Source organism: Theobroma umbraticum, unplaced genomic scaffold (assembly GCF_002168275.2).
Source record: "Theobroma umbraticum cultivar Fairchild unplaced genomic scaffold, ASM216827v3 scaffold_31.0, whole genome shotgun sequence".
Taxonomy (NCBI): Eukaryota; Viridiplantae; Streptophyta; class Magnoliopsida; order Malvales; family Malvaceae; genus Theobroma; species Theobroma umbraticum.
In genome coordinates, this window is record NW_018397283.1 from 585,788 (window position 1) to 597,959 (window position 12,172).

General features: G+C 37.8%; 1 protein-coding gene across 1 annotated transcript; it reads left to right on the forward strand.

The window, feature by feature from the left end:
* Positions 1-10,225: 10,225 nt before the first annotated feature.
* Positions 10,226-12,172, forward strand: EXPA1 (expansin A1). The gene is made up of 4 exons (XM_021443884.2): positions 10,226-10,380; positions 10,503-10,633; positions 10,726-11,038; positions 11,396-12,172. Coding segments are annotated over exons 1-4 (753 nt in total). The 5' UTR covers positions 10,226-10,378; the 3' UTR covers positions 11,703-12,172.

Below are 12,172 nucleotides of genomic sequence, written 5' to 3' on the forward strand. Positions count from 1 at the left end.
TTATTGTTCCCAGGAGCACATTGTTAGTATCTTAGGGCTGACTCTGATGTTGGTTATTACGATTTTTATCAATTTGTAAAGTATTATTCATTTTGATTTATTGGATTTCATGATTTTATCAAAGAAAAGATGTTTCGTAAATGTAAATATTTAAATATTTAATTTTATTCTAATACAATATTGACGTGAATGTCACAACTTTCTGTCTTCTTACCTGTGTGTAGGCACCACTTCCTTTGATTCAAGTTTGGGATTCAAAATCCAGTATAAACCCTGCTTGGTGGGCTTGAAAAATGTCTCATTCCTCAGCTTTTAAGCTCCTGAATAGAACTTCCGTTTGCTCCCCCAACAGACCGAAGTTATGGACAGCACTGTGGGCCGACTATGGATTACTTCACAGTCTGTCGATCCCTTACATCAACAATTTACAAGCAACGTATACCACCACATTCTCAGCCCAAGATTGTATGGCCTGTGGTTGGAAATACTTGACCCTGAAATCCTAATCCGAAGAGAAGCTAGAGGACAAAACAACCAGGAAATATCTTGCTTTCCTTGTACCGGTAGTCCGTGCAAAGACCCAAGGGCTGACGTGGTGATGATGTACATATGTGTAAGAGGGTACGATGTGGGGGTGGGCGTGGTGGTGGATAGTGGGGAGTGAGACCCCATCGGAGATTAAAAAGGACTTTGGTGATAAAAGATTCTCAACTCTGTTCACTACCACTGCTACAGGAAAAGAGTGAGAGTGAAATGTTCAACACATCATCTACCATCACCCCCGTTCATCTGTGACATTTTCGTTGTCTATTTCGCCTGTTAAAATGATTAACATAACATCAGGGTCGACTTCGGACTAGTTCTGATATCAATTTGTGACGAAATCATTAACCTGATATAAAATTTTATAACACTTGCTACCAAAGCTCGATACCAAGATTGGTCCTCTACGTCTCCTGTGGAGAAAGAAACAAACAAAAAGGCTAGGAATGTGAGTATGTTGCAAACATTTGCAGTGAAGGGTTCTTGTCAGCACAGTAGTGGTCAGTTGTCAATGCCATACCCTACTTATGAACCCAACTTGCATAATTCCATGTGGTGGGGCGATGACTGATGAGGTTCACCTTCTTCCACATTTTTACAATGACGAAAGCTCCTGGCCGGCATGGCCCAATTTCCCTAGCCATTGAAGCTTTTTACTGTGGTTTTCAATGGAACACTTGGGAGTCAGGGTCTATTCTTGGGGACCATCTTTTCATGTGGTCTGTTGGCATTACCCTGGACAACTGCACATTGCTAGCACAACGTGACACCATCCCGGATCCTTCATGGTTGGTTTTTGATGTTGGCCATTCCTTTCAAGACCAAGACCAATCTTTAATTCCCCAGTTGGACCATGTTGAGTTATGACTAGGGGTTCCCTTTCCCACTAGCCATGTTAGCCATGTTCAAAAATCCTTGTCATTTTCTTTCAATTTGACAAAAATGACACACAAAAACCTGGAAATGAAGAGTTTAGACTTAAAACGCATGAAATGTTTCTTCCCAAGTCCCGTTGTGTATCCCCAGTCATTGAATTCCAAAAGAAAGAATAACAAAATCCTCTTCCTAAAAGATAACTTGGAATGAAAACCATTATTTTTTTTCTATAGGAAACAATCAATGAAAAGGTCATTACAACTCATAAGTGGGTACAGGCATAAGCTTATTAACACATACATGCTTCTAGCTTCCACCATCTGATAATGTGAATGCAGTGTAAAGAAACCATGATTTACAATGTAGTTAAATTGTTATGACAATCATTGAGATTAAGGTTCAGATTCACATCACAATTGGTCAGTGTCGTGCCACAGCCTCCTTACCCGTCAGGACAAATGTCAAACACTTGCACGCTTTTATTTGACTATGTGCATGTGATGTGGAATCCTCATCATAAGAAATGAGAAATTTTGTATCCAAAAAGATCAATTGATTTGTACTCAAGCCCTTTTCTTCCTTTTGTGTTAATTACTTTTGACTGTGGAAAAAGGGTGATATGGACATGGTGGTGAAGAGTATTTGGGCTCCTAAATGGCAAAATTCAGCAGCAAAGTTAGGCAGAAGTTTGGAATGTTTTAATCCATTCACCAGTATATAGTTCAGGAAATAAGAAAGGTGAGACAGTCTGAGTAGCTCCAAGACAAATATATTCCTAGTAATTTTTTTGAGTCAAAGGCAGAAGAATTTTCTTTCTTCAGATTGGCTCTGAAGAAGCATGGGGATCAGCTTTTTGGCTAGCTACACCCAAAATGAACCTGATAACATATCAAATATGAAGTTTGAATTCAAATTGGCTTCTCCCTCCATATGCAAAAAGAAGGCCAAAAAGAGAAAGAATTAAAAGCTGAAGGAAACCCAATTTTTATGGTAAGCCATAAATCTAAAGTAACCCCATGTGAAGGAGGAGGGTCCAGGCATGTAGGGTTGCTTCCTCATTCATCAGTCCTATGAAGTTAAGTCCAAATCAGAAAGAAAAAAAACATCAGAGGAGCACAAACATGTTGGCCCCTACATGTGAGACCAATCCCAAGCAAAAGTACGAATGAAACTGGTTCTCTTAATTAGCAGCGCTAAGCTTTCTGATACACAGATTTTGCAGATTACATATCTTATGGGAGAAGAGAAGCCCCAGCATTTATGCTAAGGGTCATTGATTAGTGCAGAAGATTAGTAGGGTTGTTAAAACAGAAATATTGGTGAAAGTGGGTTTTGCTTTGTATTTAAAGAACTCTTTGTTTTTCCTTTAGTGCTTTTCACAACATCATGACACCGCCATTAAGGCACATCTAGCCTCTCCTTATTGTGATTGCAGAGCTGGATTCAATTAGCAAGACAAACACTTGGGTTTTTTTTCTTTTGATCTTATCCTTTCTTTCTTCTTAGATTGCTAGCTGAATATGCAAAGATTCCAGTTTTGAGGTGCAGACACAAGAGGATCTTCAAATGGATAATTACATAAAGTGCTCATGATAGGAAATGAACATGGAAAAAAATTTCAGTATCATTTCTTTTTCATTTATAAACATGACAATACAAACATTTTGTGCTTATCTTCTAACATTACATCCAGTTTTTTCACATCACTTTCATGGAAGAAAATTTTGGCCAGGTAATTCATTAAGGAAAACAAGAACATATTCTGTTGACAGGTAAGTTAAAATCCATGAATTGGCTTACATTGGAAGGAGAAAACAAAATGCTAGCATCATTTGCAGAACAACACATTCTCTTTTTCCTATATAGAGCTTTCCCCTTCCATGCCTTTATGCTTTAAGCTTTTAGCTCTTCCTCTCTGTAACTTTCCTGGTCAGAGAGCATTGGACCATTTTTGTTAGCTAGCTCCATAGGAGGGGGAGAGAGAGGGAGGAGGTGAAAAAAGAACTCTGCTAACCCACACCGGAGGCCGAATTAACTGTGTGATAAGCACAGAACATTCAACCCAAGCTCATCGTAAACTGGGCCTCGGATTTATCTGGGCCACTCCCTGTTGCCGTACTGCATTTGCACGTGGTGTTCAACATCACCCTTTTTTTTCTCAGAACTTGGGGTGGAATAAAATATAATATTAGCTTGAACCAATGTCGAAACAAAAATAAAAAACCCGAGTTCGAAATAATTTTTAAATTTTAAAAAAATCGAACTCTAAATAACCCAAATTTGAAAATCATGTTAAAATAGTTATATTTTTACATATATTTTGATCTGGAAATGATCAGAATTCGAAATGAATAGACTTAATCAGACCTTCTGTTTGCCACCTCAAGCTTGTTCTGGGTCAATTCCTTGTGGTGCAAATGGCATATGGTATATTGTCCTTGTGACAAAAAGAGAACTTTGATTGAACTTTAAACCTCATAAAATTTGTAATAGATTCAAAATTTTGGTAAGAGGAATTATTATCCTACTTTATCATGGGTTGGATTAGACTAGTTTGGTCAAGCATCAGGTGTTGTTGTTAGATATAGGAAGGAGATATGATGGCATGACAAATAATTAATTGGGTGATTAGTGTTTTAATCACAAGGAAACACTCTTTCAGAGGAGTTAACCACAAGAATACAGCTCAGAATTATTGGCCATTTATGGCAGACAAGAGGATTATGTCCTTTGTTAGGTAGAAGACAAGAAGATCAAATGTTTTTTTACTTTCTGAGAAGATGATACCTTCTTTTTTCCCACAAAGAAAAGTTCTTCTATCTAATCACCCTAGACATTTAGAGACTACTACTGCTATGGGTTGCATAGATTTTGCACTGTGGTTAAAAAAGTTAAATCATTGCTTAATTAAGCATCTAGATTTGGTTTACTTGAGAACTTTGGATACCGTTAATTAACCAACGAAATATTTCAATAGATCACAAAATAATTAAGTTATTTTTGTCTAATCTTCTGTCGTCAACTTGTTCACAATTTCGATTATGATTTGATTTGAAGTCCTTGTAACTTGTTCATTAATCAACCTCCATCTAAAACTATAATATTTATCCAAATAAATTGATGTAAAATGCTTGATCAGCTTGATTTGGACGATCCATAGGTTTTTTTAACTCAAATTAAAATATTTATGTGCAGTTTCTTTTCTTTATGAAGGAATTTACATTTCGATGTTTAAAACCTAATTTTTTTTTCTTCAACTTTTAAAACCAACAAACGAATTAATCGATTGAATTAATTATCGTAAACCCCTAATCAGAATCTTGCAAGTTATTGCAGGGTTAAGCAGTATACCAACATCAATGACCCTGAATCCATGAACCCATACAGAATTGCTCATTAAATTATTTTACCAAAACAAATGACAATGTCCTAAATGATGATGAAAATATTTGAATCACATTAATATATAGATATTGCTTTGGTTTCTCTTTTCAATCTTGGTCGGTTGCTCTCAACATCAATACAGTTTTGCATATTTACTTCATCGAATCTTTGACCTAATCTCTTTTATGATCCAAATTTGACACCAAGGCTGTGAACAAAGCCATTTGCTGTCATGACACACATTCATTGAAGAAAAATAAATTGGAAATTGGGTTTGATGGTTTATTAACTAATGCAGCTAACAGTCACATCAAATTTATCCTACATAGAATTAAAAATGGAATCAGCCTTTTTTATATGTTACAATGCCAGCTTGAATGCAATTTTTGGTTCTAAATGCATACCATTTAATTCCAAACTAACTCTACCTCCAACATTGAAACTCATTTATACGTAGTTTTACTTAGATTGAAATGTAAAATTGTTCATCTCTAAATGTTTATTCTTCTTCAAATTTTATGATATTGTTGTGCAAAGGACTATTGTTTACATGCTCACTACAGGTTCCTTCCTCTGTGGAGTTGTGGCTTTTCCTTTTCTAGAGGACTTCTGCCACGATAAAACTGAAATCTTGTGGACAGCATATAAGAAGAAAAAGTAAATGAAAAGTCTGGGTTTCATGCATTTAATCTTGCCCTTGCGTTTGCATATATATATATATATAATATTAAAGTAAAAGTAGGCCCATTATTCTTTTTTCAGTATGGTGTTAGTGGGTTTGCTCAGTTGATTGAACAAATTTAAAATTAAAAAGCAAGATTCCAAGCAAAATCCTACAGCAGAATCAACGTAAATTTAAAAATCAAATGCTGCACTTTGAAGAAAGAAACAGTTGGAGAGAAGAAAATATGGCATTGAAAATCATTCAGCAGCAAGCATTGGTGTCGGCAGGCACATTCTCTGGAGTTAGCCCCACAATGAGGGCCCTTCCCAATCAGACGGCCGGCATTGAACCAAAGGCACAACAAAATCCCTGGACAACTTGTTTATTCTTTACCCTTTGATGAGTTAATGCTGGAAAAGAAAAGGGTTCATCGTTGGAACCCTCTAAAAGCTTAAGCTAATTATGAGAGACCAGAAGTTTATTCAAAGTGTTCTTCACCAAATCCAATGGGTAGTTGGAAATGCTTTTAGAGCAATTGGGGGTTTTTTGTTTAAAGAATCCTAAGGTAGTTAGGTTGGCTACCCCCTCAAGGCAGTTAGAAGAGTTAAAAGACAATGGAGTGCATATCTAGTCTTAAAGATTTCAAACTGTCACTCTTTTCCAGGCAAAAACTCCATTGATCACGGGCATGAACCACGCCACGTTCCACGCCCCTCTGTAGGCGAGTGGTTGATGCTCTCCAATAACTCGGGAATTGTAAGATAGAATTTGTGGTCTGCAGTGCCTGAGCACAGGTGAGCAATGGCCTTGGCAGTTGCTGCTGGGACAATTGAGCTTCACGCGCAGTGAATTAAGAAAAAAAAGAAGGATATGTTGACAATTCACCATCTGGGAACTGGTTCTCGTCTGATTCTTACCAGCTTTTTTTTGGCCTGGCGGGGTAAGGGTTACCTTTCTTCCCCCCCAAAAATACAAAATTGTTTACAGCTTTAATTTGAAACAAAGGGCGTGAGTCATGTTTGAGTAAAGACAATTCGCAACTGGCATGGGGATATTTGGTGTGGGTTTAGAGTCATAAGAAGAATGATTAGGCATATGATGACCACTTTTAACAACATACCACATGGGGGTTGAAGAGGCAGGTACAGAGATAAAGGCAGAGAGAGAAAAGAAAAGAGGGAATGAGACATTTTGATTAAGAAGATTTGTATTTTTTTTCAATTCTCCAACCATTGAAGATTCGATTTGATGTGAGCTTCAAGTCTCCCTTAAACATGATTAAGCACACGAGCAGTGTCTTGTTATGAGAGAGAGAGTTTTGAAGGTAGGATTATGACTCGAAAGTTAGTAACTAAAACCTCATTCATTTTACCCTTGAGCTTAGTTTAAGTAGTACGATTGACTTTATTTGTTTGATATTAGGATTGAAATTGTATTTAATCTTAATCGTTAAACGTGATTACAAACGTAATCTGCAATGACTCAAAATTTGATTATAAACAACATTAGATTACGCTCAATAATAACAAAAAAGAATATCAAACATAGAAAGTTAGCTAGTTCGGTCAAAATTTGCCATGATTTTTCCACTTGACTTTTAGTTGCAGAGTATCCAAATACTGAATTTGGGGCAGTAAAGGGCTGGCCAGTGAATCCCAAGCAACAGTGAAATGTGTGAGGAAACAGGAAAAAGGTAGAAGAAAAATATCTAATAGGGCATGGGGTGGTCAGTAAAGATAACAGTGGAAATGGACGGTACAGATCAAATCTTTTAAAAAAAAAACACACTTTCGGACAAGACAACAAAAAAGAGAAGAAGAACAGAACAAAACAGTTCAGTTTGAGATGGACCAGGATGTTGGGATATTTTCACATATCCAAACGACAAGGTGGTTATTGGCCGTTAAAGTTTCGTGAGGGTATCTTATTGCCCTAATTTCCGAAATGACTAATATCTCCTTCCTTTTTATCTAATATTACTTTTTAGTTGTGATTGTTTGGCCGGCCAAATAGATATAAAAGTCTTTTTCTTCTTTTTTTTTTTTCAAAATTACACCTTTGAAATTTCTTGTCTTTTTTGATTTTATGGGAGATTATGTCAACTTCAATTTTGTGATATTACGTGGTCCGATTATTTTAAATGATTTGAAATGTGAAACGTATCATTATTTTCTTCTCAAAAAATCAATTTAATAAAATATACTGATGAAATACACACTGATTGCAATTTTTAAGACTTTTTTATTTGTTCGATTTGTTATTGTCGGTCATTTTATTCAAATTTTTTTATTTAAAATGGAAAATAAAAAAAAGGGTAAAAGAAGACTAAAAAGATAGATATGAATGGAAGCCAAATGAGCTTTGAATAGCAAGAATAAAGCCAAAAGTATTGCATGTGCAGCCGCTAACATTGGCATCGTAAAAGCAAACCCTGAAAACCGCTTTCAAACGAATGCCAAATACTATTCCGAGTTTCAAACTGTTAGGTTTAACAGTTTTACTTAATTCTTCCTCACTACCTTCCCCGACAAGCACCTAAAGTCTTTTTACTTGTACGAGACAACCAGAACCTCAACCAATTCCCTCGTCTCCCACTCCCTGCCTGGCTAGTGTTCCCCTAATAAAACAGGCAAACTAAAATGGTCGAAAAAACATGACAATATAAGAGAACTAAACTCCCAAAATTTTTAAGTTTGAAGCAACACCATTAACTGATATTTTTTAAACAGCAGAGTCCCAAGATGGTATGTGGTATGTGTATATGTTTTTTAATGCTTGGGGAGTGAGTTTGACCTTTCTAGAGAGAGGAGCCAGTATGCTTTGGAGTTGTTAGCTTGAGCTTGACTTCAAGTATGAGGAAAAACTGCTCCACGCCTAATCCCTTGACTGGCTACAAATGGGGCTAAGCCCATGTTGGGGGGCTGGCTCTGGCATCTCGTTTTGTGTTCTAGCTCGGCTCATAATTAGCATTGTTTAAGAAAGAAGAAGTAAACTATACTTGCAACAATTGGGAATGTGACACTAGCAACAACTAGAGATTGTTGTGCTGGTCAAAGGGTACCTTTCCTTTTAAGTAAGTTTGAATGGAAAAAAAAAACAAAGAAAAAATTGTTAAAAAGAGCCTATAACTGACTAAAATTGTTAAATGGTGATTTATTAAATACAAAATTTAGTCAAAATTAAATTTGTTTAATCAAAAAATTATATCCAATAAGAATATTCTAGTCAACCTGCACTAATCAATACACTAAATACACACATTTATTAGAGATTTTCTTAATTATTCTAAGTACAAATACCTAGGTGAGTCATGCTGTTCATTTTCATTCCCATGGAAAAAACCAACAAGAAGATAGAAGACAGAGGATAAAACCAAAAGCAAAAATTTCAACAGTGACTGAAAAGAGAATTAAAATGGTAATTAAACCCATGGAGAATCCAATTAAGTCAAGCCACGCAAAAGCACACCATCCTTGATACTTCCCACCAGTTTGGCCTGATTTTGGTTCACTAATGAGCACCGAGAATCACGGTCCTCTTGTTTCGCGAGCCAATGAACAAAACCCAGGTTTTTAATCCCTTTGTCAGCATGCAGGATCGTGTCTTGTTATGAAGATCATGATTTGCCTAGGATGATCCGCTAGCTGGCTTGATTTATGCTCCCCTCCCCATTGCTGACAGAGCAAGCACGGCTGCTGTCTGCTTAAGAAAACGTCAATGAGGAAAATCTGCTCTGATTAATTTAATAAACGATAGTTCAGTTGATGGAAATTTGGGAACTTTATGGATAATCAGCTCTTAATGAGATGAGATTCTGCTGTTCAATCAGTCCCTGGGTAGCTTAAATGAAAGGTTAGCAGCCCATGTGCACTTAACCTCTAACCCTGTACCAATACAAGGATTACTATAAACAAGTAATCCATTACACTAAGCATAGATTAAGATATTCTGACTGACTCTGGACTTTCAAACGTTTTCTTGACACTATGGTCAAATTTGCACATGGAATTGCAAAGGGATTGTCCCATGGGTGAGTAAATGAAGGGGATGGAATGGAATTTGGGAAAGCAGAGGAGAAAATAGCGAAGTCAATAAATCAACTTAAATTCGTATACCAGAAAAGATTTGGTTTATTAAAGTCACCCACACCCTCGTTCAAGTCCTACTTAACGGCCGCAGTCCGTACCGCCAAAGAGAAATTTCTGTCTCTGTTCTTCAATGTCGATGTTCACACAAATGGAGCATGTGCCATGGCAGGACCCAATTAATAAAAAAAAAAAAGGTTAAAGAAACCCAAGCTGTAAAAATATATTACATAGTAAATAGCAAAAGACAGATAGAGACAGGAGAGAGAGAGAGAGAAAAGGGCGGGAAAAATAAACAGACGGTGGGTGAAAAACAGAGCAGGAGCTGCAGAGAGAAAACAATGGGAGAAAAGGGCATTTGCGGCAAATGGGCGATGCTTCTTCTTTGCATGTGGGTTTGGAAGTTGCTCAAGGCATCAAGGGCTAGAAACCCGCATGGCCCACTTAGATTTTAAGGGCAATTTCCGATTTAGAAAGCTACAAAACCACGCGGTTTCAAAGCCACATAAAACAGCCTCTGTCTCTCTCTCTCAGCCCCCGAGCATGTGCCTTCAAGTTTTTCACTGTCACAAGACACCACCTTTTTGTACTCTTAATTCTTTCTTTTTATTTTTTTTAAATTTGGGCTATTAATTTTTGGTCCCAATAGCTCAAAAGAGTTAGTTAGTGTAAGTTGTAACTTGTAACGGTGGCTAAATAGTCTCCAGCCCCTCCTCCCACCCACCTTCCCAAAAATTCTATAAATCCCCCTCACCCCATCCCCATTTGCTTCACTCAACTGCCTCACATTATTTTTTCACCTCTTGCTTCTCACACTCTAATCTTCATGTAATCCTCTTATCCTCGTCACATTTTCCCTTTTGAAACATCTACTCTTAAGGTTTAAGGAGAACAGAGCAAGTTTTACCATTTTGAGCAATGTGCTTAAAAGAGTTCACTTTCTTGTGCAGGAAAATGGCTTTTGCTGGGTTTTTCTTGGTGGGTTTTCTTGCAATGGTCTCTGCTGTTCATGGAGATGGTGGTGGTTGGATTAATGCGCATGCGACCTTCTATGGTGGGAGTGATGCTTCAGGAACAATGGGTATGCACCAAAATGAAGCTAAATTTTTGGTACAACGTTAAGCAGCTAAACAGGAGCCTCTCGTTTGACTGATTTCTTAAACTTATTTGCAGGTGGAGCTTGTGGTTATGGAAACTTGTATAGCCAGGGTTATGGGACAAACACTGCAGCTTTGAGTACAGCTCTGTTCAACAATGGGCTGAGCTGTGGGTCTTGCTATGAGATTAAGTGCGTGAATGATGGGAAATGGTGCCTGCCTGGCTCCATTGTGGTCACAGCCACCAATTTCTGCCCTCCAAACAATGCTCTCCCTAACGATGCAGGAGGCTGGTGCAACCCTCCTCTGCATCACTTTGACCTCTCTCAGCCTGTCTTCCAACACATCGCTCAATACAGAGCTGGAATTGTGCCTGTTGCATACAAAAGGTATGCTTAGTAGTCTTCTTGAAGTTTTCTTTTTTCTAATCTTTGTCACTATTTGCCTTTTCTCCCCTGTTAACTGAGCTTTCTAAAGAGGTTTAGTTAGATCTCTACCCAGTCTTTGTATGAGCCTTGACTTTCCAATATTCTCAGCAATTTCAAAATCAACTGCAGTTGACACAAACCCTTAACTCTGCTCCCCATATCTTGTGGTCCAATGTCCTGTATAAAAGCAGTAAAACGAGGATGGAACTCTTTTTTTAACAGTTTTGCTCCAGTGAATACTTTGTTTTTATCTTGAACAGGTAGTTACTCTTCAGTTCACATCACTTGGCTAACCTTTGGTTTTTTTCTTTTGTTTAGGGTACCATGCAGGAGAAGGGGAGGGATCAGGTTCACAATCAATGGCCACTCCTACTTTAACCTAGTCCTCATCACCAACGTTGGCGGTGCAGGTGACGTGCATGCCGTGGCCATCAAAGGCTCAAGGACTGGTTGGCAGCCTATGTCCAGGAACTGGGGCCAGAACTGGCAAAGCAACACCTATCTCAACGGCCAAAGCCTCTCATTTAAGGTCACAACAAGCGACGGCCGTACTGTGGTCTCCTACAATGTTGCCCCAGCTGGCTGGTCCTTCGGGCAGACCTTCACTGGCGCCCAAATCCGCTAGACCGAGCACATCTCTTTTTCTCGCTTTATTAAATGCTAGCGTATACCAAGTATTAGCTAGCTTGACTTTTAGTACACCTAGCTAGGGATTATACTATTTATGAAGAGGCCATGTCTTGGGCTTCTTGGGTCAGAAGTGAGAAAGGGCTTATTTTAAAATAGCCTCTTTTCACTTTGGTTTTTTTTTTAGGTATTTTAAGGGTTATTTTTCCTTCTGTTTGTAAAGCAGGAGATAGCAGAGGTGGTCTTTTACCACCCGCCAACTAGTAATAGGTACTCTTTTCTCATTTTTAGCCACCTTGGCATGATGGTGAGAATGTAGAAGCATTGTTTTGGCTTTGGAAGGTCATTCCGATCAGCTTTGGCTGAATTATGGTCCTTGGGGTTTATATATATATATATATGTATGAGAGTAATTTGTAAAGTTGCAATTTCCATCTAGTATTGGAAAGTAAAACTCTTGATTTATAA